Source organism: Acanthaster planci, linkage group LG14 (genome assembly GCF_054643075.1).
Source record: "Acanthaster planci isolate LZ-2023a linkage group LG14, COTS_SCS, whole genome shotgun sequence".
Classification (NCBI taxonomy): domain Eukaryota; kingdom Metazoa; phylum Echinodermata; class Asteroidea; order Valvatida; family Acanthasteridae; genus Acanthaster; species Acanthaster planci.
The window spans coordinates 1,214,333-1,241,759 of NC_141790.1; the positions used below are offsets into that span (position 1 = coordinate 1,214,333).

The window sequence follows — 27,427 nt, forward strand, 5'->3', positions numbered from 1 at the left end:
CCTTTTTGATTGTCCAGTAGTTTGAAGTTTTGATGGAGGCTCTAAGGGAGCAAGATGGCTGCGCCCACGGTCGATTCTCGTGCGAGTACAGTTCGAGGCAAAAAGGGAAATAAAAACTATTTTCCGGTGAAGAATGCAATAACATCTCCTTTCTCGTCTGAGTGGTAAGTTCAAGTTTCTCAATATTCTAATAGGAAAATGAAGAATACGATGGAACATACTATTACGAAGCTGTCTCACATGTGCATGTCATGCATAACGCAGTCATCGTTATGGACATGGTACTGGCATGACTGGCATTGGCAGTGACGTTATGGTTGTGGGTGTGAACGCTGAACATTCTCAAGGCTGGACATCCAGGAACTCTGTTCCATTGTGCACAGCATGATACTAGCCTGCATGCATGTCACTCAGGCTGATGTGACGTCACAGCCAGCAGTAGGACTAGGTCTAGGGCGCACATCACAACTCGGAGACTGTTCAAATTCGGGGAATTCCCATTATTAAAAATTATGAGACAAAACCAGTCTCCTTAGACACAGAGAGTTGGAAGAGTTCCATATACGGACACCAGTAATTATTCTCTACATATACAGTGACCTACTAGTATTAGCCTCCAGAAAGCAAACACATGTCCAGAAAAGAAAAACCAAGTTCTTTACTTAGAAAACACAGAATTTTTAGACCAGTCTCATAGGGTTTGTGCATGGGGTGTCAAGTGGTGTCCGTTTGTGGAACTCTTTCCGAGAGAGCGTGGAGAGGTCTCCTTAAAGGACTTTTTTCTGCCCAGTGGGGTTGCATAAAAAACCCAGGGCCCACATGCTATTATAAATATTTTCACATTATTTCCATTCATTTAAGTTATTTTAGATGTTTTTATTAATGATTTAATCTAAATATGTTAGGATTAATATGCAGAAAAGTTGTTTTGATGAGGTTTTTTCCCCACCCTTTGCGTCCCATTGCAGACTCCTGTATCCCAGAAATAAATCATAGATTATTTTTTAAACAGCAGCCCTGGGTGTTTTCTTCTGCTGAATCTAATTATGGCATTAAAAGGATCCCCAGTGCCAAGCCTACTTGAAAAAAGTTCCTATTTTGGGAGACTTTCTCTCTTTTGTCCATGAAAAAAGAGTGACTTCCCCAAGTTTAGGGACAGTTTCTGAGTTGTGATGTGAATCCCTACTGCCAACAACCACAAGTTTCCAAGTTATCCAACGTGTTGAAGGAATGTAAAGAACGTAAGAGGCTGTTTGCTACCTCGTCTATGTACAAATTGGAGTCTGGTGAAAAGGAGTCTACAACAGTTTCAAAGTATTTTCAAACAGATTTATACATAGCAATAAAGTATATTTGACAGGAATTCCTTTTTTAATAGGCCACAGCTCTCTCAAGAAGAGACAGCCACCATACTTCAGAAAATCACAAGGTAAATTGTATCTTTCAAACATAATGATAAAATCCTCATTTCCCTGGCATCAGGTTTTTCTACACAACAGGCGCTCCCAATTGCCACAAAATACAACTGAACCAAATTCAAGGGCCACCAACGTAGGGCTGGATGGCTCAGTTGGTAGAGCACCAGTACGGTATTCCGGAGGTTGCAGGTTTAAATCCCACTCCAGTCAATTTCTTTGTTCATCTTTACAATCATTGTAACCGCCTAGTCAATTTCCTTATAAAGTTTGTTCATGACAAATGCAATTCAGTGACATACACGGTGATAGTTATTGAGCACCAACACTGCTCTGACACCGTGTCCCTTACAATTTGTGTCATCTGTTAAATCCATCAATATCTATCATTTTATATTTACCTGTTATATTTACCGGTAGCTAGGCAAGGGTTAACGTTAATTTAAGTATAACCAATCATGCCAAGAACAGTAACTTGAGAAACACCTGTTAGGTTGTAAATCTTTCAGGTTTTATAACCTCAACATTTTGCTTGTGGTACCACAGCGCCTTCACTCCCCATGCAGAAAGTCTGGCTAAGCAGCCCTCGAAGGGAAAAAGGAAAGTTGTCTCCGAAGAAGCCAAAACAAAACGAGCTTTCCTGAGGTTAGTGAGAAAGTTGAACAGAGTTTACTGGAGCTAAGGGATTTCTGTCGGCAGAATCTCAGTCTTCATCACTGATGAGAGGGCACTGGTGCACATACATCGTACCTGTAGGTTGTTCCTGAACTGCAGTACACAGACCTTTCTTTAGCCAATGTCACAAGTGCCGTTTTGCCAGCCAGTAAATTATGGCTGACCGTGAGCATGAAACCATAACAATAATTCACAGTGTTAAAACAACCTCATATTAATATTAAAACAAAAAACGTAACTACAAAATATCGCGAAAATACCTCCCATGTTGAAAAGGAAGTAAAAAGTGCTTCAGCCTGAGCCAAACATTTGTTAACCAAGGGTACACTTTATGCCACACATACATGTACAAGATGGTTGTTAGTGTTTTTAAATGAAGGAAAGGTATACAATGACCTAAACAAGTTTTCCGTTTGGGTCAATCGATAAATTCAGGGTGAGAAAGTGTGAAATTTTGGTGTTCGTGTTACACGTGACCTGTGTCATTTGGCATGGAAAAATCATCGGAATTGATTTCAAACTATTTCAATTTGTTTGACAGCTAATTTGCATTAATTCATCACTCTTGGAAAGCAGAAAATGTGTTCTGAACTTACAAAATCATGTCAGATGTGACAGAGACATGAAAAAAATTGGATCCCTAATTTCTGGAATTACCAAGCTCAGTGTACAAATGTTGTTGCTAATTACTTGTTCAATCAGAAGTCAGTGCAATAATGACTAAGAAACTGTGGCTGTGGATATTCACCTGTATAATGTCAATACAAAAAGTCAAAGGCATAGCCACAAATACTTGTAAATCAGACACAGTCAGACTCTTGCTGACTTCCCACATCAGATCTCAGCTGGCACTCGGCGTCAACGAGGTGACGCGCTCCTTGGAGCGAGGCGGGCTCCGCCTGGCCGTGGTCTGCCGCTCGGCCCAGCCAGCCCTCACCACCAGCCACCTGATGTCCCTCGGTGCCACGCGGGATACCCCCGTGCTGTGCCTGCGCGGGCTGAGCTCCACCCTGGCACCCATACTGAAGCTCAAGGTGCTCCTGGCTGTCGGTTTCAAGGTAGGCAGCCAACGTCCACATCGGCTAGCTGCGGCTGAGACAGGCACACCTGTTTATGGGAGGTAGCCACAGCCAGTGGTGGTGGCTTCTAGAGGAACGTTTGCTATAATTTTGAGATGCAGGAGCAGTTATTTGGTGCGGCCTTTCTCTGAAACAGTGCTGTAATTAGAGCTACTCTTTGTGGGTTTCAGTAAGTGGACATCCATTTCCCGGACAACTGGGTACCCACAGAACTGTACTTTTTGAGGCTTTGCATGGTAGCCATCTTGCATGGCATTTCTTTTGTTCCAACGGGAAACCTCCTTTATGCATACAGTGTGGATCAAAGGCACTTACTTGCAAGATGGCAGCCATGCAAACCCTCTATCGTAACAGTTATAAAAATATGGAAAAGAAAAAGAAAAAGAAAACTGTTGAAAAACTTACTTTTACCCAAGTCAAGTTTCTTTATTATTTTAAACATTATACAGACATGCAACTAATTGTAGAAATTTTATATTTGTTTTATTTGATTTGCATTGTACTCAAAATGCCTTTCATTCTCAAATATTCTGTAATGATTTATCTCGGCTTGCTTTCAGAAACTTACAAGCGATGACCCAACTGCCTTTGATGATCTTGTTAATTTTATTGTTGCCATGACACCGCCAATCGACATCCCATGGCTCCAGTACAAAGAGTTGACCCTAGACCAACTCCGTCAGGTCGTCACAAAAACCGTGCTTAGGGGAAAGATGATGGACAAGGGCGCAGAGACGCAGAAAGCCAAGGGCAAAGGAAAGGGCAAAGGTCAAGGATCATCTGGCGTGGCAGCCCCGGACCGTGCACAAGCAGGAACTTCAAGTGACAGCAAAGGCCAAGCGGACAGAAATCCAGATTCAGGGGCCATAGCCCAGGTCCCCGACAAAGCAGCAGTGGCAGTCCACCCTCCAGAGAATGTCACAGCCCTGGAACATGTACAGCGCTCGAGTGAAAATCAAAGTAAAACTGACGACAGCTGTAAGCAAGCACTACATCTGTCCAAAGAAACTCCTGTGCTCCAGAGTCAGGCAGCTTCGAAAGTGGACGAGACCACATCACCGCAAATGGCCAACGAGAATCCCGAAAAGAAGAGACAGTTATCAGGCAGTCCTCCGGGCCCCTCCAAGAAGAGAGCTAAGATGGTACTGCGGCCGGACTACAGACCCGTCACTGTCCTCCCGGTCAAGATCATCCCGAAAGAACTGAAGAACAAGAAACAGCTGAAGAAAAAGAGGAAAAGGAACAAAAGGAAGAAGTAACACAATAACCGTCTCTTGTGGGTAATGGCTCAGCGAATGGTGGGCCCAGTTCAGCCTTCTACTGCAGACAAATTTTGATCAGTTTCAAAGAAACTTCAGTACAAGTATCTATCCTAAGGGCATACCTGTGGTCTGAAAATATCTTAATGTTCAGTCAGCTCAGATGAAAGTCATGGCAACTTTAATTTTGCGACAGTGCTTTGCTCTTGCATTGTACATGCGTTTCATGTAATTTTGCTTTTTTAAGTGTGGAAAACAAACACCCCTGCTATTTAGAGCCAATTTTTGGTAAGCTTTTTTCAGTACCGAGTACAGAATAACTATGAATTTGAATGTTGCTTTTTGACAGTGGGCCAAAAAAACACATGGTGTAGCCAGGGTTTGCACTGGGGGATCAAGTGGGGAAGCTGGATGGGCTAGCGTTTTCTTAATAAGTTCATTGGTTTCTTCCAAATTCCCAGCTGGAGGGGTGACGGGGGGAGCGATTGTGTGTCCCCCTCCTGGCCATACCACTGGTAATAAATAAATTTAGGATTTGTGATTGAAATCAGGGATAAACTTCATACAACCACATTTATTCAAATAATGTTATTTTCGGATTTCACGAGGGAGTTCGCTTTCATTTGTGAGAATGACTTGTTCTCATGTTTCAACAAAGCCGTTACCTAGCCCATTTTAACACTAGCAATATGCACAATTTCCATTTATTTCAGCTAAGGAAGCATGTATCATTATTTGGAATGTTCCATTTTTAGAATGCCTTGTTCCCGTTCAAGAACAAGTGGCCATTCCACAGGGAACACGACATGCCCTTTAACCTCCTCAAAGCGTGGTGGCAACACAACAGGAGGGCGCCATCTGAAATGGGTATATCTGGAGTAAACATACAAGATTTTATCCAATTCCGATACCACCCTCCTATTGTGTCCGCCACACATGTACCTCAAGTCGGCTAACTGGAATGCTGCCTGGGAATGCTCTATGCACAAAGCAGGAACGTTCCAAGGGAATGGGAATCAGAACCCTTGAGTTTCAGTGGGAACAATCCAATGAAATCCATAAGTTTCTGACCTTCAGATGCTCCCTGATTTAAGGATCTATGGCTGTCCCCCATAGCAGTGTGTCATAAGTGTCATTTAGGAAAAATAAAGCTGTCGGGACAGTACTCGGACTACTGGTGTGCTGAGTGCTGTACCAAACGTCAGCTGTATATTTGGTAAACACACTTTCCTGTGGGAGGACACCATGTCTGTTGATATTTTATACCCAACATACACGTAGGTCATGTGACTTAGCAGGTGCAATCGGTCTATTAGAGCAACAAGCTTACAAGACTTCAAACTCACATTGCAATCAAACTGCTCACCAAATGTCCAATTTGGATGTACATGTACAGAGTAACACCGACCAAAGATGGAAGCTCATTCAGAAATCAACTGAGTTGTGTATTGCCACTTAAAATTCAAATATAATACTCAAGATCTGACAAAGACTTACTGAGAAAAAATGTACATAAAGCAGGTGGGGGACCAGAAGGCAGAAGTCAGCATTATTCTAAACTGGCAAAAATCAACAGTGATCAAACTTTGATTGCAGAAAATCCATCACGTGCTATTTTATAGTACAAACGCTACTAAGGACATGTCCCAAACCATTTAGGGGGAGAGGGCAAAACACGTCTGGATTTCTTTCCGTAATCTTTGGGGTCGTTTTTTACAAAGTTTTGAGGAAGCAAAGAAATGACATATCACCCAAGAAAACTGTCTTCTGGAGTAGGGAAAAAAGCCTTAACGGCCAGATTAAACCCACTCCCTCCATGATCGACATTTAAAGGGGCCCCCGGCAAAGACAGAAGCCGCGTGATCCCCTTGTGATAACTGGTCAAGGATAATGTAGCTGATACAGTTTCGGCCATTACTGGGGGCCAATACTATGTACAGTCATTCCAACTGCACTTCTCTAAAGTCACTGACTGACTAATAATGTAGGAAATATAAATATAAGCACAGGCCATATAATTCAAACTGATTAACTTCAGTACTATGCATCGCAAAAGTAACAAAAATCAATTTATAACACACTTTCCACTGTTAGAGTACTGTTCCATCATACGGCCAACTTATTTTGCAACAATCAGCCAAATGTCAGACACTTAAATAAATTTGAATATTGTTGAACAAACTCATTTTGATCACTTTGATCGACGTATGCTGCATACGTTGGAGATCTCTGCAGGCCCACTCCAATTCAATCCTGCTTGATTTCTCCATATCCCCTTGAAAAAGCAATCATTTGAAGTCATGGAAATACAAGTCTATGGTATCTCTAATTTTGAGTTGCTAGCAAGTTAAGAACTCATTAAAACTCATCCAATCGGATCATGAAGGTCACACAGGAAATCAGTGATGACATTATATATACGTGTGACTTCAGACTGTCAACACAGACAGTGTGTCGCCAAGTGCTTGCCTTGAATAGGCTTCTTTCCAATGTCACAGGCAACATCCTGGAGGATGTTATCCTGCAGTTGGTCTGCTGTTCCTTGTTTGCAAACGGCATCGCACTGACAAGGTACACAAACTAGAATATTCATGCATTTCATTCCCTGGGAAGTCGGAGACATGGATCACTCCTGCAGTACTCCAAGTCTAGCCGAGCAAAGTCAGATCCACAGAAAAGAAGGATGCATCCGCTGAGATGCATTCCATTGTGTTGTTCATGTCCACGGGCAAACAGTGAATGCTTTATGACCACTCCACATGCTACATCACAGTTCACAGGTGAAACACCCGTGTAACGCAGGCCGTTGCATGAGGAAGCCATTTTGTGTCCATGTTTGTGGACCTTCTTTGTCACAACTGTCTATCTACAACAAGCTCTGGTTCAATCATGCCAATGTCGCCCTCTTTTGTCCTGTCAGCTGGGGTGTTGGGTTGAAGTTGCCCCCTCGTGACTGCACAAAGTTGTCATATCTGGGAGGATAGAACGAATACATCAGCTGGCCTCAAATCACAATTCACTGACACGCAGCTAGATAGTACGACTACACATTCCATGCCTTGGTTAAAGGAAAAACTGCACGTAAAAACAGTCTGCACGAGAAAGCAGCGGACTGCACACACTGCTTCATGTATAAAGTGGCCCGTGGAGCATGTGACCAATTTTCATGTGAATGAGTACAAATGCCCCTGAAAGAGGAATGTGCCCGAGTATGGATACCCAACTGATACAGCATAAACAGCGGTTTAGCCCGATAACTCTCTAGGAAACGTGTGAAACCATATACCATTGTTCAGTACCAAGTTATCTCTCCACTCACATGCTTTGGTATCTAGCCCTCTCGCTGGGGGTGACGGATGGTTTCATGTCGGCCGCTGCTCTCAGCAGATGCAACTGGCTGATGTGAATCACTGACGAGCCATCCGTGTGTTTTGGTCCATTGTCATGGAAACCCTATTGGAAAGCCAAGCCAAGATAAGAAAATATCGGTAGCGGACAGCACATCCGTCCATTAAATGACCCATTTACTGCATTCTCAATTATCAGGGGGCAACGATAGTAACGTTTCTGATTCCGTGAAGTTGCTCCAACTGACCAGGAGCCACCCTGGTGCATTTTAATTTTACATCCAGATATTTCGATGGGCATCCTCATCAGCTGTTTATGGTACAGAGATCAATACAAACAGGCCCGATATTGGGGTATTAACACTAAAGTCACAGCAGAAATGCTGTTGCACAGTACACTGGAGTTGCTTTTGACTTGACTCAAGACTACAGAAACATATAAGGAATTTGAAACAGCACTGCAGTTGTACCAAAAAAATTTAACCACACACATGCATGTACCTTCAATCTTGGACCTCCCATTGCCCTACTGTTCCTGCCTCAACCTTTTTGTGGAGGTTTCATATAGGATTTGTACTGGATTGCTAACCACGGACCCTAGATCGCCACAGGCCATACTCTCTGCTGATGTTTAACGTTCACCACCAAAGGTGGTTGCAAACACACATAGCTGTAATATATGCATGGACATCAGTTCGATGTACCTGATTTCTGCTTGTTCTCTGTTGATAGCTCTGCTTGATAACAGCAACCTGAAAGCAGACAGAAGAGAGGGGTTTAGGCACTTAAACCAATACGAGCCGATTCAAGACATTCTTGCTAGCACAGGTGTCCCAGCCACACCCCCGTGGCCAATTTGCACGCCACACTTGCCTGTGACTGGATATTCTCCTGCATCTCCCGGCTGGGGTCCACCACCCCGTCTCGCAGGGTGGGCATGTAGATGACTTGCGGCTGGTCTGCCCCCTGCCCCGAGGCCCTGTAGAGTGGATCTAGCGGCCCCTCCATGGGGCCTGGAACCTCCTCGTTCTCAATGGAATCTGCTGGGGGGGGGAGGAGGTAGGCAACGAATCAGAAACGTGATTGGCTGATTTTCATCATGTGATCGTGTGGAGTGTGTGTGCTGGTGGTGATGCTGGGGGCGAGTACTGGACTCCAGGTAACTGACTGAGATTGGCGGTTGCCTGGGTCCATTTTGGGGTTTCATTGCCAAAAACCTTTCCTTAATTCCAAAACCGCCTTTAAGGAAAACAGATAGCTTTATGTTAATAAGTACATGACAAAATCAAGTAAAGTCCCAATTTTTTATGATGTATGACTGCTAATTCCTGTAAAGTTTATGAAATCATAAAAAGCTCAGTAAGACAAGAATGAAGGTAATATGAAGGATGATGCAAGGCAAGGGTTAAAACTCTGTAGACATTGATGAAGAACAGTCAACAGAAAAGGTGACGACAGCCCGGGAATGATGCCGATGAAATAAATGACAGCAGTGGAAAGTGCTAAAGGTTATACTGTGAGAATGTTAATAAAGATATTTCACTCAGATAATCGATTCTCTTATACCCAGTAATGCACACCCCTATCAGGCATCTTGAAGGAACGCGTGAAGTTTTAAAGATAAATGAGAAGTAGATGGAGATTCCTTGTTGACAGGAATAGTGCCCCCAAAGTGATGACCATGACAAGTGATGATGACTCTGTAAAGAAATCAGACAACCCAGTACCAATTATGTCACTGATGTGCGGCCTAGGACTCCTCCCTTGCTTTGCAGCGGCCAGCTGCCTCATGGACGGACTGTGACCCTTCACCTCTGACCTCCTGCCGGGTACATCGAAGCCCCCTTCCCCTGATCCGGCATTCCCGTTCACATCCTGCAAGTCGACACGGACAAACTCCGAGTTGGTGCTGGAGTCTGAGTTTGTGTTGGACCGCTCCTTCTGTGGGGAGCCGAAACGGACGGCGGAATTACCGTTCTCCTGACGTGACTGTCGCCGTGGTGACCCTGGTAAGTCATAGCTGTCGCCCTCGGCCGAGAAGCTCTCCAGGAACGTCAGCTTCCAGTCGTCTGCCCCCATGCTGCAATGCTTTGAGGTGAGGGGGGTCAAATCGTATTCTCCGTCTTGGGGCTCTGGGTAGGACAGTGTGCCGTGGATTGCCTCGAGCTGGGCATTGTATAGGAGAGCCTTGAAGTCAGCCCCTGTGAAGTGCTCACACTTGAGGGCAATTGAGCGCAGGTCTACGTCATCCATCATGGGGATCTTGCGGGACAAGGCCTGTAAGATCTCCACTCTCTCTTCCTGTTGTGAGAGAGAGAAAAGGAATTAAATCCCATCTCCAAACTTAAAAAGGCCAGTTAAACTGTTCAAGTTGTAAACTGTTTCTAGTGCTTTAGTACTGACACTCAAACTCACTCAGTACTCATACTCAAGTACAACACTCAATGTTGGAATAGTCATATTTGAGTGGGTTTTTTCATACTCCCTCTCACAACAATATACTCAACTACAACTGCAGGCAAGTTCAAAGAATGATCATTTGCCCACCTCTGATCTATTTTCCCTTGTAACCTACGCACAAACTGCATCCTGGATACCAGGCAAAATTCACCAGCTGTTGAAGAATGGCAGCCACTCGAACCTACCCCAACGTGTTGCAGTACTCGGACTCACACCCCCTGCTCAAGTGCTTCTTTCCCTATATACTCAACTACAGAGGTGTTGCATACTCATAGTATTACTCAAACTCAGGTAGGTTTTTGTACTCGTACGGAATCAAACTCAACTGCAGCACTGATTGCCAACTACCATTTCATGTTCAGGAATCCTGAATATTAAACCGTTCGCTGAGCATAACAAGTGCTTAAACTTTTCAAAGAAACTGCTAGAAGGCTAAAACTAGGGATCCATGAAAACAGAGTGGAGATTTTGAGGCACTTACTGAGCATGGAATGGGACAGAAAAGACACTTGTCCAATCTCCCTGGCCTGAGTAATGCTGGGTCTATGAGATCTGGCCGGCTGGTAGCGCCTATGACGTACACACCTGAAACACACACACACAAAAGAAATGAAGACAATCTATAATGGACAATCCACTCAATAAAACTACGTTCAACCAATACCAAAAGAATGATCAATCTTTCTCCCACTCCTCGAGACATGCTTGTCGATATGATTTCCTGAGACTGATCTGAAGTTCAAATGATCCAGAGGAGTTTCAGTAATCATTTAATTTTGCATGACCTCAGTTAGGTCCAATGACAGAAGTTTGTGACTTCTTCAAATGCAAGTGTTTCACAGAACAACAAACACAAAGTGGCATTCTTCAATGAAAGCTATACACCTGAAATTGTCACATTTTGGGAGTTCGTCATCTTGGGAGGTGCTGCTACTGATTATATTTATGGCTGAAAATGATGGCAGTCAGTACAGGACACACTGCACAGATCGAAGCGGATGCTGTATGGCCAAGAGATGGGTTGAGGCAGGGGCACATGGGGGGGGGTGGGTGCACGATGGCATTAAATGACACTTCAGTGTCCTTGCCTAGCCTTTTGTTTCTGTTTGTGTCTATTGTACTATGAAAGTCATTTCTAATGTGTCGGTCCTCAGACAGTGTTAGGAGTGGGTAGTTCTGTCATCGTTTTCTGCTACCTTGTAACCCTTCCACGCCGTCCAATTGGGTGAGTAGCTGGTTCACGACCCTGTCGGTAACACCAGTGCTATCGTGCCCTCGCCTGCAACAAGATATCAGGGCAGAAAGTTCAAGTCCTTCAGAGAGCCACACTGTACAAAGCATTGTAAAGCTGCCAGATTCCGACTTTTCACAGCACCACCACTGGCGGAACATTACCATGTTGGACATAAATTCACAGGAATGAAATCTGGAAAGAAATGGGGTAAGACCTATCGGAGATGTCCTACCTCGGGGCCAGCGAGTCAAACTCGTCGAAGAAGAGGATGCAGGGTCGTGCGCTCTGAGCCCTGTCGAAGAGGTCGCGGACAGCCTGCTCGCTGGCTCCGATGTATTTGCTCAGTAGCTCTGGGCCCTACCAGGACAAAGCGGGACACAAAGGCGCTGTTTCTACACACTTGACAAACGAGAGCTCGAGGAATATGAGCCCACTGTAGAAAGTAGGGGTCATTTTTTTCATGTCTCTATCACATCTGACATGATTTTGTAAGTTCAGAACACATTTTCTAATTTCCAAGAGTGATGAATTAATGCAAATTACCTGCCAAAAAAAATAGTAATAGTTTGAAATCAATTCCAGTGATACTTCCATGTCAAATAACAAAGGTCAGGTGTAACAGGGACACAAAAATGGCGCACTTTTGGACCCCTAATTTCTGGAGTTACCCACATACAATTCACACAAAGCACAGAAAATGTTTGTATCTGAAAGTGGGCAGACATACAGGGTCTTTGCACCAGTCACCACTGACCCTTTCTTCTTGCTCTTAGTGACAAGGGTACTTTCTTCACAAAGACCACTTTAGCCTTTCTCTCTTAAACCCGAAGCGATGCCACAAAGTGTCTCATTTCGTAACCAAGTGTGCCTGTCAGCTAATAATAAACCGTTCTCCCCTGGGGGCCTTGGGGGCTCGTGTTTTGTAAACCTGACTTTGTGGAGATAAGATTACAGAACATTAACTTCCATTATTAGTACGTACAGCACTGACTGTCTAATATTCTGCATGTTGCAACTTTGATTTTTCAAACGAGAGAACTCCCACCTTGATGCTGATGAAGTTGAGACCGCATTCTTTGGCCACCACACCCCCGAGCAGTGTCTTGCCTGTGCCTGGTGGGCCGTACAGCAGCAGCCCCGACCGCAGACGCAGGGGGCAATTGGCAAACAACGACGGATACTGGGTGTGAGACGGTTAAAAAGAAGTGATGTGAGAAAGATGGTGGCCTTTGAATTTTAATACATTCTTACCCGGCATTCTGGACTCGGCTCACCTTGGCCGGCAGTTGCAGTGTCTCCAGCAACGACTCCTTCACGTCCCTCAGCCCGCCCACGTCCTGCCAGCCCAGCTCCCCCGCGCTGTGCAGTGGAACGTCCCGGAGCGTGGCCGGCGTGTAGTCGTGCAGGGCGGCCTCAAAGTCTTCCTGCAGCAGGAGAATCTCGTCTGCGTTGCCGACGGAATCTTTGCCTGGGTTGAACAGCACAAGAAGTGAGATGGGGGAAATTTTCAAAAGCCTGCAATGATGTGTCATACAAAATTCAAGTCAATTTCAAGTTAATTTACCAAAGAGAAATACCAATGTAAACTGGTTCTTTATAATAGCGGAAAAACAAGAGAGCATACCAATATGATTTGCATCTTTTATACTAGGTTTTGCCCAGTACATAGATCCGTATATTCACCCTCTACCCTCAGTGGTCCCAGAGTTACTAAGAAACCCCAATTTGCTCAGGTGGGATGTGAACCAAAGACGTCCGGCTTGTTAGTCTTAACCACTCGACCACCGAGTTTGTCGGGACAGGGCGGTTGACTACAATCCAATGCAGCACTGGGTACCGTGAGTTGTCAATGATATCAATAGTGTACACTCAACAACCGCAGATAGGTTTGAGCTTCAGCGTTATGTACAAACTCAATGTGAATCACTGAAGCCTGGGCACATGTTTGATGAAGGGGAACTACGTATGGAATTCATCAGAACATGTTTTAAATGTCCTCTGTGTTACGGCCTGTAGAACATGCCTTGTAAATGTCATCTAGTGTGAAGTGGTCAAGTGCTTGAAGAATATTGATGCCTGTGGTTTCAAAGCCTCACCTTGCTTCACTGGTTCTATGGGCAGGACAGGTCTGCCTTCCACCAGCTCCCTGCAGCAGCCAGCGTGGATGGCCCTTTCCACCACAGTCACTATGTCTCGGGCCACGTAGCCCTCCATCCGTGCGGCCAGCTGGTCAGCGTCAATCTGGTCAAACGTCCGTAGGTCAATCTCGACTTTGGACTGGATGGCAGAGTTGAGGACCTCTACACGTTGGGACTGAAGAATTGAAATCAGTTTGAAACTCGGACCCTATCTTCAATCTCGCTGTCAAAATTCGCAACCACCCAGTCATGTTGAACTCAAGCAATTCAACCTGTGTATATCTAATGACAAATCATCCATGAACACAGTGGTCTCCAGGCTCTAAATTTTAAACTTAGTTGGACTGGTGAAAGTATTTAAATAGTGATGATCAAACCAATTCTAAGGGATTCAGGACCCAGTTAAGCACCCTATCTAGAATTAGAATTCTTCCTTTTCCTAGTTCAGATCTAGTGTTTATAGGGCCATCTGAGAGGTAGGTTTCCAAACTGGAAGTACTGACTTTGAGTTAATCATAGACAGCTTTTTCATTAAATAATGTTGGTATCTTTAAGTCAAAGACTGCTGCAGTCACTACGTAGATTGACAAGGAAGCCTGTAAATTTCTGATTATGTCGTTATCAGATCAAAAGTGGCCCATCTCAAGTAGCACTTGCATGATCTTGATTTCCATGACATTTCCATGACTAGAAAAACAATTGCGGTTGCACCATGTATCAATCTCTTTCTTGAGTATATTGGCTCTGAGAAGAACCAGGGAATAGGGAACCAGGGAACAGTGTACTCTGTCCGTCTTCAGAGTATACTGTTCGAAACTTCGAGTTCTTCCCCGGTTCTTCTCAGAACCACACATACTCAAGAAAGAGATTGATCCATGGTGCAACCGCAATCGTGTTACTCATCTAGTTTCTTTCACCATGAAAACCTTCAAGTCTTATTTCCATGACTGTTTTCCACTGACGACAGGATTCCAGGATGCCCTATTTTTTTCCAAATTTTCCAAGACTATTCCAAGACTTCCCTGCACAAGTTTTTACCAAGAGTTTCAGCCTTCGATGACTGACGCCACCCTGTTTAATGTCTTAAGGGTTAAGATGAACATGTCAACTGTGCCCACGGATAGCAATATGTTGTTGACCAATGAAATGAACCAGTGCAATGCCCTGCCCACTTTGACCCTTCTCATGAATATTCATACAATGGCACATTTGCTAGAGACCTCCCTGAGTGCTCAAAAATTCCTTGTTGTTTAATATGAAAAATCCAATGACACATTCTCTGTGCAAATATTTTCATGACACATCCAGGCCAACGCCTAATGCTACATCATCTGAAATCCTCTTGGAAATTAAATTTACCAAGCACTACCACAGACTTTTAAAATTTGTCAAATTTTAAAAGTTTGTGGTAGGGCTTGGTATAGGTTTAGCCACTTCATGTTGGGTGGTTTTTCGGCATGCATGACCTGCTACCGGGTGCATTTTCATGATTTTTCCGGTTTTCAAAATTCTTCAAAAATTCATATCTTCAATTACTGGAGGTGTACACCCACACAAACAACTATCTGGTGGCGAGTCCAATCTTACAGGCAACCTCCATTGATGCCTGAGCATTGCAGGCACAACTGCCACCCAGTAAAGAGCCCCCATTGTGCGGTGTTGCATAATTTCTTCTTTGTATTGCTCATCGCTGGAGTGCTTTTGTCCCCGCTGATAATCTGTGGGCGCTGGCAGTGGCAAACAATGGTACTGTTTCAAAACAATGACGGATTACCTCGGCTAATGCCAGCACTCTGCGCTGACAGCATATGCACCTTGATCGGCAGGTCCCAACAGCTCGGTCTTTTGTATTTTCCAAGTTTGGTCACCCTGGCCACGAATAAAGGCCCAGTTCCAAAGTTCAAATTTTGGGCACCCTGGCCATGAATATAAGGCCAAGGTCTCCAGTACCAGGAACCCCAGCGGCAATTGGTTCAAATCAGGATAAAGCTACTTTGAAATGAGCCATTTCGCGGCTGTGGCTTTGATTTTTACCATTAGCAAGTAATGCAGAATAGCCACAGCCGCAGCCATCAATGTCCATTTTGGACATGGCTTTCACAATATTATCTTTTCACCTTGCTCAAGGATGGAATTTCCAAACAGCACTGGAACAGGTGGCAGCCTCTTGAACTGGTCAGTGATTGGTGGAGACTGCCCTTTGACCTTGTGGTGGCTACAATGCAGACCCGTGATCCCTCTTTCACCTCAGCCATCATAATGTCTTTCAAGACTGTGAGGGAATAAAAACAGGCGATCCCCAATGACTCTTTCTTTCGTTCCCTTTAATTTGGTTAATCAAACCACCCTTGTCCGTAGGAAAAACAGCTTGACCCAATAATATTCCAAAGCCAAAACTCCAAAGCTCGAACCAGCCAGCTGACACTGGCAAGCTCGGTGGTCGAGTGGTTAAGACCTCTGCACTTGTAGGCAAGAAGCCGTGGGTTCGAGTCCCACCCGACTACGCTTGTGGTTTTTTCACAAGCCTTCCGGGGGCAAACACTGAGTATACAGTGAGATAACACACGTCGGGCAGGGCAAAAATCTAAAATTAATAAACATTTCCCCGGCACAAATCCATCCTTGGAAATAACAATTTTTCTTTCGTTTTTAAAGTGGAAACTAAATGCAGATGTTATTTTTCACTTACCGTCAGCTAAGCGGGTGTGGTACACCGCCTCCTGGCCTATCTCCTGCTCTGGTCCCAACGGCGAGGCGGTCACGTGATCCATGTCATCCAATAGGATGATGGAAGGCTGTCGCCAGGCGGCCTCGTTCACGGCCTCCTCCCAGATCTTGCGGATGGTCTCGATTCTTTTCCCTGCGAGGTGAACATCACTTCAATTGAATATTTGACATATGGGGACTTGGAAAGGACTAGTTTATACCTACATGTAGTTTGCGCCGGAGCACAGTAATGCAGTTTGAGTACTTTCCGAGTGCTGAGTTCATGGCCAATTACTGGCTAGGTGTGAATAATGCTGGAGAGTGGATGGTACATTGATACAGGTAAGATCATAAAATAGTTTAAGGCTTAAGACCCTCCAGTTTTGTAAAAGAGAAAAGTACTTGAAAAGTATTTGTCTGAGTTTCTCTAAGTAAGTTTGTTCAAAAAACTTCATTTTCAATCATCAATCATTAATCCTTTTATTTTGTAATCTTACCTGTGTGCACGTACCAATCAATGCCCATGTCCTCTGGTTTGTTCGCACCTAACCATTTGAGCATTTGGCAATGAACTTACCCACAAAACTGCTGGTGGACATGTAAACATGACCCGACAGTCTGCATGCACAAGGACAACTGACCATGCATGGCCTTGAGTCAGCCCTCGTGGCCGCGTACACATGCCAATATCCCATTTTACTTTGTACACACACAAACACGCACCCAGTCTGAGAAGCCTGTCATGGCCTGCCATGGTGGCAAATATTGCTCCGCGGTAGTGCCCCAAATACGAGGTTGGGGCAAGAAGTACTGTGAAAATATGAGTCCAGCCACACTCGTGAGTCAGTATTTGTGGCCTTTCGCTGAGTGTCAAAACTCGGCTGCTGGATCTTGCCTTGTATTGAAAGTCAAAATTTTGGAGCAAAGGCTTCAGTCCAGAAGTAGTTAAACAGTGCCAGCTCAATATTTGGTAACTCAACTTGAAACGGACTCGAGACGACTCTGCTAAGCACTGGCTACACGTATATGATAGTTACCAAACATAATCTAGAGCGGTACATGTAGTCGAGTGCTTCGCGAATACCGTATTTTGAGATGGAACAGCGAGTGGACAATACCAAAGGACTTTACTCATGATTACTCATGCAGTGATCTGAAGTACTCGACTGCAACTCTTCTGCCCTCACCTTTCAAGGGCTTGCACTCTACCACGCTGACGTGCGCCAGGCTGGGCCACTGCGCCATCTCCCGGCAGACCGAGCGGCAGAGGGCGCTCTTGCCACTGCCCCGGGGGCCGCAGACCAGCAGGCCGCCTTGCAGGAAGCCCGGCAGGGACTCGCCCAGGCAGCGGCTGATTGGCCGCGTCATCAGCGCCGCGCTGAGGTAGTCGATGGCCTGTTGGCCCAAAGCCGTAACTCCCCTGGAAATTAAACAGCCAAATTTGCAGACAGAGGTGAAATGTCAAGTGTGTTGAGATGAACTGGATAAATAGGTCGCTCTGTGTACATAAATGCTTTCCCACAGTGCTCAGTGGACCGTGGGCTCCCACTGGCTCTACAGAAAAATGCACATGCAAACAAAGAGTGGCGTCATCAGTACAGAGGCCAGTTCCTTGAAGGATTTTAAACGTCTTTTACGAGTAATGCTTGTGAAAAAGTTACATTTGGACAAATTGACAGATTTGCTACGAGGGGTCAATGAACTCACCATGACATCTTAAGTTACAGAGTTAACACATATGGCTAACGTTGGTGATCAATACACGTACCTGTGGTAATCATTCTACCGTTCGAGGGGGAGGGGGCTTACCCAAGGTCTCGCAGCCTGTAACCGCCTACTTTGTTGTCCAGATGGGCTACATCCAAGGAGGGCATCCTGGGTATGAACGCGGGCTTGCTGGTCGAGGTGATCTTGTCCCGAATGACGGCTCGACATCTCTTGGCGACCAGGGGATGGAGGAGGTAATAGGGCGGGGCAGGGTCGTCGGGTGAAGAGGGGAAGGAAGGCGAGGGGGTGAGCCTGTCCTGCTCGTTGATGGAGATGAGAAACTCTCCATGCAAATCTGAAATGTGAAGAAAACGTTGATGAAGGAATCTCCACTAGCGTCTTGCATGGAGACGATTACAACTTCTCAAATTTATCGATATATGCATATTCTATGGTGCACAAAGTAGCAGGCACATGAGGGATGTTTTACAGTTCTGGGCTATCTATGTCCAGTGGTTGGCCGCGTCCGAATTACTTGACTATGGCTTAAGATTATGCATGAGTCTATGGTCGTGGCTGCAGCCATTCCCCATAGACTTGAGTATAATGTCAAGCCACTGCTGGGCAATTCGGCCACGGCCTAGGACTTTGCTTTATATTTGCACTCCCAACTCCGGAGCTTTTTATCTCAATATAAAGTCATCTTTTGGTGGTGAAAATAGTAAGGCATGGGTTATCAATCACAAAGACAGAGGTATTTTCAATTACTGAACCATTACAGGCCTCAAAAAGTGGTTTCAGAGTCTGATGAGATTCGAAAAACGTGACCAGCTCTAGAAATTGGGTAATAGGTTGCCAGATTCAGGTGATGAGTTTTTGATATGGCTGGATTGTGTACATCAAAAGCTACAACTTGATTTATGAATGACCCCTGTAATGCGCTGCATTCTGGAGATATATGGACATTTGTATGTTTATGTATTTGTTTGTTTTCGAGAAAAAGCTCATGAAGTGTAGCGCTTGGAAACATAAATAGGATTTCCTACTGAACGATAACTTTTTCATCTTTATTCACCAGTATCCATATTTGTAGTCACAAATTCTGAAAATGTAAACATTATAAAAAATATTAAAGAAAAAAACAAAAAAATCACCTTTTTGAATAATTTTTGCCCTCTCCAAGTAGCACAGGCCATCGCATGTTTTGGCATTGTGCAACTTATTACCCTAGGCTGCAGAGCGGGTCACATTAATGTGAAGCCCCAAAGGCAGACCACGGCACATTTTGGCGCATGGAGCCAATAACACATGTACAATGTGTTTGTCTGATTTTTCCCCTTACATTGGTTTTTACAGACACCAAACCAGCAAAAACATCTAAAAAAAACCAAACTATTCCAGAGAGAGAGAAAAATCCCGTTAAGAGTCTGACACCAACCTCCAGTTCTTGAAATGGGAAATCTCAGGAGTGTTCCGTGCTGTCGGATGGGTATGGGTGAAATCATGCAGCTCACGCAAGTCACCCAGTACTCAAACGCAAACACTAGGTCCTCCACTGTCAAATCTGACGGCTGTAAAGAGTGAAAAGAAAATATGCAGGATTGTTGCTGCCAGCTTCCTGTCCTTGTTCCCATTCTAATTTCTCTGCGCCATCACAAAAGGATGGAGGTTTGGACTGTGCAGTAACGGCTAGTCTTTGAGCTGTTTATCTGTAAATCATAAATAGTGGGTGTCTGGATACCGAGAAATTGTAAAAAAAGAGGGAAAAATATCGTAACACAGCTTTGCAAATATTTGCAACTTAATTGGAACTAGCTGTGATAAACTTCGGCAAAATTTCAAGTCTGAAGACCAAATGTGTTGATCAAAGTGGTCATCAACCACAAAAGACCCCCTAAAACAAAACAAAAAACCCAGTAACCACAATTTTACAGCCAGTTAACATACCAACATTTGACAAATAGTCGTATCTAAATATAGCTTTGGGATTCCTTATATAAGTTTGGCGTTGATGGATATAACGAAATGGAGCTATGTACGGGTAGCATTCTTCAGTTGCTATTTTCCTGACAAAATTTTCTTCCTCCTTCTCCTTGTCTTAAATCTTAGCCAATTAATGTTTCAAGTAACACTGCACCTTGTCAAACAGCGGGAAAAGTGAAATGCTGTGGATGGGCACTGGCGGGATGAGTACCGGTCGCAATTCTACTTTAGCGGATGACTCTAGCCCCAACTGCCGACGCAGCAGGTCGGGGATCTGGATGAACCAGGTGATGTCCTGCTTCTGGAAGGTGTTGGAAGAGTAGACGTTCTCTGACTGGCCATTCTGGTGTTGCTTGAGCTCGTTGCTGTGGATGATGACCCGCACTACGCAGGACGGGCTGGAGTCTTCGCCTTTCGCAGCGGCGTCTTTGGCTGTCGGGGTGGTGGTGTTCATCTGTGGGTGTTTCTGCTGCTCCATCACTTCCCGTATGGCCTTCTCGTACTTGCTCTGCGTCTGCTGGAACTTGCGGTTGACCTCTTCTTTCTTCTCCCGGGGGGAGGGCAGCTTGGCCAGGTTGGCCACGAAGGTCACAAACTCATTGACGGGGCACTGGTGCTCGTCTGTGTTGGAGTCGTGGTGCCGGACAAACTCCGTCTCGCAGTTGGAGCTCAGGTAGACCGTGGTGGGCTGCATGAGGTGCGTGTAGGAGGAGCCTGTGAAGGAATCGCGAGGGGTGTCAGGGGACAGACTTGGACAGTCTGGCGAATCCATAGGTCTCGTCTGCCTTGCAGGCACAGCGCTGCTTGGAGCTACATGTATATGATGCCTTTTGGAGGTTGGAATCTGCTTAGGGTCTTGTGACTTTAACAAACCTGAGTAAGATGAGACTCGGGAGACTGAGCTTTCTCGATGTTCGAACATTGGCTGAACACGCGCAATGATCCTCACGTCCTTCCAAAACTCGGCGGCCATCTTGCGACGGGCCTCCTCCATGTCTCCGCCCGCCATTTTGGAGATGTGTTCGGCCTCGTCACTCACAAAGACAGATCGTATCCGACGCCAGAACCGGTACGACCAGGGTATTGATTTGTCCAGCACTTCTGTGGGAATGTCCCAGGGTTCGCTCGGAGTGGTGGCGCTGGAGCTGGCATCCGTCAGCCGGGCCGTGGAGAATGTGGTGTCGCTTGGGCTCGTCGCTGAGTCGTAGTCGCTGGTGAAGCCAGACAGCACGCTGCCTATGATGGAGCCCATGCTGGAGCTGCTGGGGAGCGATGTGTCCAGGCGTCTCTCGGAGTGTTCCCTGTCAGGATTTCCCGTCAACTGATTCGGGTGAGGGGTTGCGTTTGTGACGGGGGTTGCGGCGGGCGCTTGGTTGCGGCGAGACTTGGGTGCAACGATGAGTTCAGTGTTTGGTTCCAACTGGACACAGGATGCAGGCGGATCTGTGGCACCTATTTACAGTCGAGCAACCAAACAAAAAATGAGAGCACATAAAAATTGCCGCGATATTCCATTTGTAAAAGAATTTCTTCAAAGATAGATTTCATCCTCTTGTTGTTGAGCTAATGCGATAAAGTACAATACGCTCTGTGCTTACAGGCATGGAAAGATAAAAATCACAAAGAGATCTCAGATGGGACTCGAACCCACGACCCCTCCTACTCATTCCAACATCTCCAAGAACCGCAGCCTGGGACTTCTGGTGAAAATTTCAGCCACAAGCACTTTATCTGCGCTCGCAAGAAAGAAGCCAATAATCAGTGTAGTCATCTTACCGATTCGGATGAATATGCAGATTTTCTTCTCAATCCAGATGGGAAGGATTTGACCGGTCCAGACGATTCGGACTTGGTTCAATAGGTTCGACTCCACATAGCCGGTGTTCAGCTCCTGCAAATTAACGGTTCCAATATTGGTAACTCTTTGTGTGTTAATGCTGCGCAGGCAGTTTGCCGTGTACGAGCATCCACACACACAAGTGTGTAAACGCCTTCAATCGTGGACTCCCTATTGTTCCTCTTTTGTTCATACTTTAACTTTTTCGGAAGACCTCCCATATGTTTTGTACACGTTTTCCAACCGTGGACTCTTCGGTAACCGTGGACCCTATTGTCTCCTATTGTTATAGGTCCACGATTGAAGGCATTTACACACTGGGCTGCACACCCATACTTGTTATCATTTAACCCTAACTGTCCTCAGTCCTCCAACAGGTGAAGGATTGAGGACTGTTAGGGTTAATATGGAGACTGCACAGTTGTTGAAATATAGAGGTAAAAGGGACCAAAAACGTTGTGGGGACAAATTTCCAACTTTCCAAAGACAACTGTCACTTTAACGTGGGGATGGCCTACTCACACATACATACATGTACTTGTTCCATAGTTGTAGGAATACACACGTTAAAAACAGAGATTTTCAGGGGGACCCAAACATTATGGGCGCAAAAAGTTTTGCCCCCCATAACTGGGTACTGACTTTCCTAAACAAGGAATTCTCCACTTAATGCGGGGAAGGCCTACTCGTAAACACTTGTTTTACAATGTACCTATCGGTACCTTGAGTGAACATTCCTTTGTTTTCTGCAGTTAAGAAACTCAGTGAAAATGCTCACTTTTCTCCCGCAATGATAACTCCTTCAAGCTGGATTTCCAATCATGTTTTTGTTGACCGCACATCTTCATTTTGCCACGCAAAACCCTGACCCCCTCCATAAAATGCCCATAAAATATACATGTACGTCTAGAGTCCCACCACTCACCAGTATCTCCCAATCATCAGATGTGGCAGGCTCCACGCTGACCCTGCTGCAGGAGTGGACCTTTGGCACCGGCTGAAGTAAAATCTGTCAAATGCCCACAAGCAAATTACAGAACAACTTCTGGTTATCCAACATTATTAGGGAGTGATAAACTAGCCATTACTACAAAATAATGGGGGCAAGGGTCAGTTACTTGGTACGATATTTTGAACAATAGTTTCTGTTATTGAAGCGCTTTCCTGGAATCCGCTCATCATGAGTCTGAATCACTCATCCATACTGTACAGCAGAGGGATGATTCATGTTGCACAATTGTGCGCGTACCAGGTTTCCCCTTGGGTACTGATATGTATGAAATGGTCAAACAATTCTTTCTTCCAAATTCTAGCACCTAAAACAAAAAAAAAACCTAAAATGAAATCTATAAAGTATAATAATACAGTTAATCCAAATTTCCTCTCTAAAATAAATCAATCTTGTATTCTGTGTCCTTCTTTACCATTCTGAATGATCTAAAACTGATCTTTTTTCAAAATATCTAAGTTGTGTTGCTTTTTCCTTCCATCTTTGTCTGTTTTAAGTGTGAGGTCGTAAAATTCAACATAAAAGCCCGAGGTGGTCATAAAGTCAGTGAGGTGGGCCGCCTCAGTTGAACAGGCAGGGGCAACCTTGGCACATACAGGTACGGTGCATGAACATGAACGCATATTAAATTAAAACGCATTGAACAATAATTGACAAACATGGCTACCAACATCTTCGGATGATCTTCGTTTTGTTTTCCTGTACAAAAACAGGGAACTCAGTTGACAGAATCTCCCCGGTATGTTGTCTGTGTGCTCACACATGTACATGTATGGTACATGTATATGTAGCTATCTAAATTTAGCAATATTGACAGGTACATGTTCTGGGACAGGTAGACAGGCATGCACTTATATCTATTAGGAAAAATCTACATGTACGGTGTACATTAAAAGAATACTAAGGCATCATTCAAAATTGGAAGTCCCAACAATATGGCTAATTCCAGAGATTAAGGGTCCATTTTTTTTGTGTCCCTGTCACATCTGGCATTCCATTTTGTGAAGTTTAGAACACATTTTCTAATTTCCAAGAATTACCTGTCAAACTAGTAGTAGGGTAATTCCAGAAATTAGGAGTCCAAAAGTGTGACATTGGCATGGGCCTGTTACATCTGATCTTTGTTATTTGACATGGAAATATCACCGGAATTGGCCTGTAATTAATTCATCACTCTTAGAAATTAGAAAATGTGTTCTGAACTTTAATACAAAATCATATGTCAGACGTGACAGGGACAAGAAACAAAAATGGACTCCTAATTTCCACAATTACCCAATAATAGTTTGAAATAAATTCTGGTGATATTTCCATGTCAAATAACAATGGTTAGATGTACATGTAACAGGGACACAAAAATGTCACACTTTTGGACCCTAATTTCTGGAATTACCCAAAAGTGAAGCATTCCTCACCTACCGTATGGTGCATCAACATCCATAAGTGCTTCCTTCAACCACCAAACGGGACCAATTAATAAAAACTGAGCACTCAACACTACACACTGCAAATACCATTCAGCATAACAAAACACCTGTTACAGCGTCGAGGTCTCCATATACAAAGGACGGTGAGAAAATCGACAGATGCACCCAATGCCAGTTTTGGAAAAAAAAGACAACAAAAATATTAACGTCTATCGATGCACAGGAACCTGGGGGAAAGTATTGAGGTCCCTGGTTAAAAATCATTGGAGTGTAATATGTGGGCACAATACGTTTGCAAATGTGAAACTCCATTCATCATTCCATTTGTGTTTGCACATGCATGTACATGTGGATGAATGTACATGTACAGGCATCTAGGTCAGTTTAAGCAACAAACTCCATGTACATGTATGTACTGGACTTTGTACATACCGTAGTGTACCAATGTTGCCCTAACAAGATGGTCGGTCTATCTACATATACATGTAGCCCACCATTTCGAGAAAAAACCTGGGGCATGGCTGCATTGCTGGTTATTGATGCAGTCTTTTTTGTAATAAGTACGCAGTGAAACTATACGTGTGTAACTGTGACTGTCTAAGATTGCAGAGACCATGAACTGAACAGGAATTGCAGCCAACAAGTCACAGCCAGTCAGACTGTGCAAACTACAGGCATGACAGGTGGTTAAAACTGGGGTTGCTTGGGTTGGATGCACTGCGTGTGGGCACTGGTAAGCAGCAACTGGCCCCTAGTTCAATTATGGTTTGCACTTGAACTTTCTCCATAATGCACCGTTACTACTCCCAAAATATCAACCCCGAAATATAACATATTTATAATATAAGATATTCAACCTTCAATAGATCAAATATCCAAATATCCGGTCATACCGACCGGCAGATTGTTGATGAACAAACCATATACAAAATCAGTTACAATAACGAACACCATTGTACATCATAATCACTGTAATAGTTTCCTACGTCTAGGTGTATCTCCAGCCATGATTTAGCAAGATTTAAGAGACAAATAATACTTCTTAATGATACTGTCCTGTTGAAAAGTTTCATTCCTGTTAAATTTTTAATGAATAGTTTACTTTTAGAATCGTAAAATTTCTGTCCCTTTTCATTAGAATCTGCTTGAAACAAGCCTCCACGGTACAATGTTTTTCATTTAAAACCCTCCAAAAATCTACCTTCCTTTTCATGAATTTTGCATTCGAATATTCAAATTCGGAAAATAATACTGGAACATTCAATACTCGACCAAATATTCGGCATAGCCCTACCTGAAAGTCTGAACTACAAGGATTTCAGCAATTATCAAAGAAAGAGCTTTCACAACTGTCACATAGTTTTACCTCTTCCCCATGGCAAAGACCCAGCTTGTTGCCATAGAGACCGTTGATTTGAATCATGGGCGTCCTGTCGGCATGACCCTCTGGCAGCCGGACGGTATCTCCGGCCCAGGAGACATAGGCCCTGCCCCTGTCCCCCCACTGCAGCTCAAATATATAGCTCTGTGAAAAGACAAACGATGTGACCAAACATTTACAAATAGAGTCAGTCTTCACCAAGGGGTGAATTCCGTGCTGAAGCAAAATTCAGGAAGTGTCAAGCAGATTGGTAGGGTTGACAAGAAGTCAAGAGTTTATTTTCAAAACAACATAAGCGCCATTTTGGTCTTTCTCTGAATTTCACCTTGGGGTTGCCTCTAGCCAGTTTCTACGAGTTTTACTCAGTAGCAAACAACTCAGTGAGTTAGAACAGTGAGAAATAACATTTAGGGAGACCCAGTACACTCTTTTTTGTTCATAGATATGTAACAATGGTGGAAACATTGCTCAATATTTCAATAATGTACATCTCATTTTGGAACGAAATCCCTCAAGTGAAATTTGAAGACTTTTCAAGTTTTCCGGCATTTCAAGCAGCGCACTCAGTTCTCTCAAAAATTACTATATTATGAAATGTGACCTCTGTCCGATTTTTTGTCCAGACTAAGCACTAAGCCCGTGGCAAGGCAAGACTGAACCTCACAAAAGGAACACCACATCTACCATGGTGCTCTATCTCAGTGTTGACACCATGTAGTCACTGAAGAACCTAACACCACGTGGTAAATGATTCCAGGTGGCTCACCTGCTTCCTCTGAAACTCCTGACCCCAGGTCACCGGCAGACTAATGAAGCAGCTCTTCATGGGCGTGAAGTCTACCACAGCAATGCGAAGTGCCATGGCCGGCTGCTACTTTCAGTGGATGTTTCAGATCATTCCTGGTTAAATGAGACGTGGGGAGAAAGGGGAGGGGATATTTCAATAGTGGAATCTGAAATGAACCCTAAAATTGTGAACTCTTGCAGGCTTTCCTCAGCTAAGTTAAATCCCACAGCTACATGTACTAAGCCAAGTTTTGGAAAAAGTTTCATAGCTACATGTATGATTTTGATACAAATAACCCCCCGCAAACAAGGGGCTCACATGCGATAGTATTGTACGTACGTGCGTACACTGGCGAGTGATAGTGAAAACGCGTGGTACTAAGCGAGAGAAACATCACTGTACGCCCGTCATGCTGGTATGCGTGTTTGCATGGGCCTACTCAGCAGGCAGTTAGCAAAATTGAACAGGGCTCAACTTTGTATGGGTTATCGGCGATACTTCCGTTTGACATGTTTCCAAATGTCTGTGTTGCAGTTTGCGTCTTGATTGCGTTGCTCTATGCATTTCTTACGTCGATATGGAAACTACGCTTTAATCCCTAACACTGAATTATGTGTTTGATTGGATACACATTTTGCAAAACTTTAATACACCATTTCGGCTTAACTTTTAACCAACACTTTACGATAGCCATCATAGCCTATGGTACCTTGATGTTTACATAGCTCAGTGTGCATTATCAATGAGGTGCATGCAGAATGCAAGGAACAGACTCAATGGGCAACAAGATAAAAATCCTCACTGCTCGCCGAAACAAAACTCCCACAAACCAGATCTTCAAAGACCTGTGACCCAATGTTAAACCCAAATACATACTTTGTGGTACGCACGGGACACATTCAGTGCAATTAAGCTGTCAATAACTCTCAGGGATTTGCATGTTTTCCTCATTTTTGCTGCGACATGATAAAAATAACCGAGAC

General features: G+C 44.3%; 2 protein-coding genes across 6 annotated transcripts; one reads left to right on the plus strand and one right to left on the minus strand.

Annotated features, from left to right (window-relative positions):
- Positions 1 to 8: 8 nt before the first annotated feature.
- LOC110988102 (uncharacterized) lies at positions 9 to 6,142 on the plus strand. Its single transcript, XM_022251353.2, has 5 exons — positions 9 to 164; positions 1,379 to 1,429; positions 1,962 to 2,060; positions 2,929 to 3,148; positions 3,730 to 6,142. Exons 1-5 carry the CDS (start codon positions 55 to 57, stop codon positions 4,426 to 4,428), a joined length of 1,179 nt encoding a protein of 392 aa, XP_022107045.1. The 5' UTR covers positions 9 to 54; the 3' UTR covers positions 4,429 to 6,142.
- pex1 (peroxisomal biogenesis factor 1) lies at positions 5,845 to 26,557 on the minus strand. 5 transcript variants are annotated; one of them, XM_022251346.2, is made up of 21 exons: positions 26,424 to 26,557; positions 25,643 to 25,801; positions 22,766 to 22,849; positions 21,780 to 21,894; positions 20,158 to 21,455; positions 19,459 to 19,591; positions 18,123 to 18,375; positions 17,501 to 17,733; positions 16,297 to 16,467; positions 15,725 to 15,879; positions 13,566 to 13,782; positions 12,744 to 12,937; positions 12,515 to 12,649; positions 11,702 to 11,826; positions 11,432 to 11,514; positions 10,717 to 10,820; positions 9,749 to 10,076; positions 8,649 to 8,815; positions 8,480 to 8,527; positions 7,748 to 7,881; positions 5,845 to 7,400 (listed from the first exon to the last, which is right to left on the minus strand). In XM_022251346.2, the coding sequence occupies exons 1-21, from the start codon at positions 26,517 to 26,519 to the stop codon at positions 7,316 to 7,318; spliced, it is 4,317 nt and encodes a 1,438-aa protein (XP_022107038.2). In that variant the 5' UTR covers positions 26,520 to 26,557; the 3' UTR covers positions 5,845 to 7,315. The 5 variants fall into 5 exon arrangements, with proteins under 5 accessions (XP_022107038.2, XP_087002090.1, XP_022107036.2 ...); XM_087145964.1 differs by having other exon boundaries at positions 8,649 to 8,818; XM_022251344.2 differs by having other exon boundaries at positions 9,503 to 10,076.
- Between the last annotated feature and the right edge of the window lie 870 nt (positions 26,558 to 27,427).

Excerpts from the sequence above, each read along its gene's own strand:
- LOC110988102 (XM_022251353.2), top strand. The coding sequence starts at position 55 with ATGGCTGCGCCCACGGTCGATTCTCGTGCGAGTACAGTTCGAGGCAAA. Across the intron at positions 1,430-1,961 it reads ATACTTCAGAAAATCACAAG|CGCCTTCACTCCCCATGCAG; the intron begins GTAAATTGTATC and ends GTGGTACCACAG. Across the intron at positions 2,061-2,928 it reads ACAAAACGAGCTTTCCTGAG|ATCTCAGCTGGCACTCGGCG; the intron begins GTTAGTGAGAAA and ends TTCCCACATCAG.
- pex1 (XM_022251343.2), bottom strand. The coding sequence starts at position 26,519 with ATGGCACTTCGCATTGCTGTGGTAGACTTCACGCCCATGAAGAGCTGC. Across the intron at positions 19,592-20,157 it reads TTTTCCCGCTGTTTGACAAG|CCGTCAGATTTGACAGTGGA; the intron begins GTGCAGTGTTAC and ends CACTCTTTACAG. Across the intron at positions 11,515-11,701 it reads TTTGACTCGCTGGCCCCGAG|GCGAGGGCACGATAGCACTG; the intron begins GTAGGACATCTC and ends ATCTTGTTGCAG.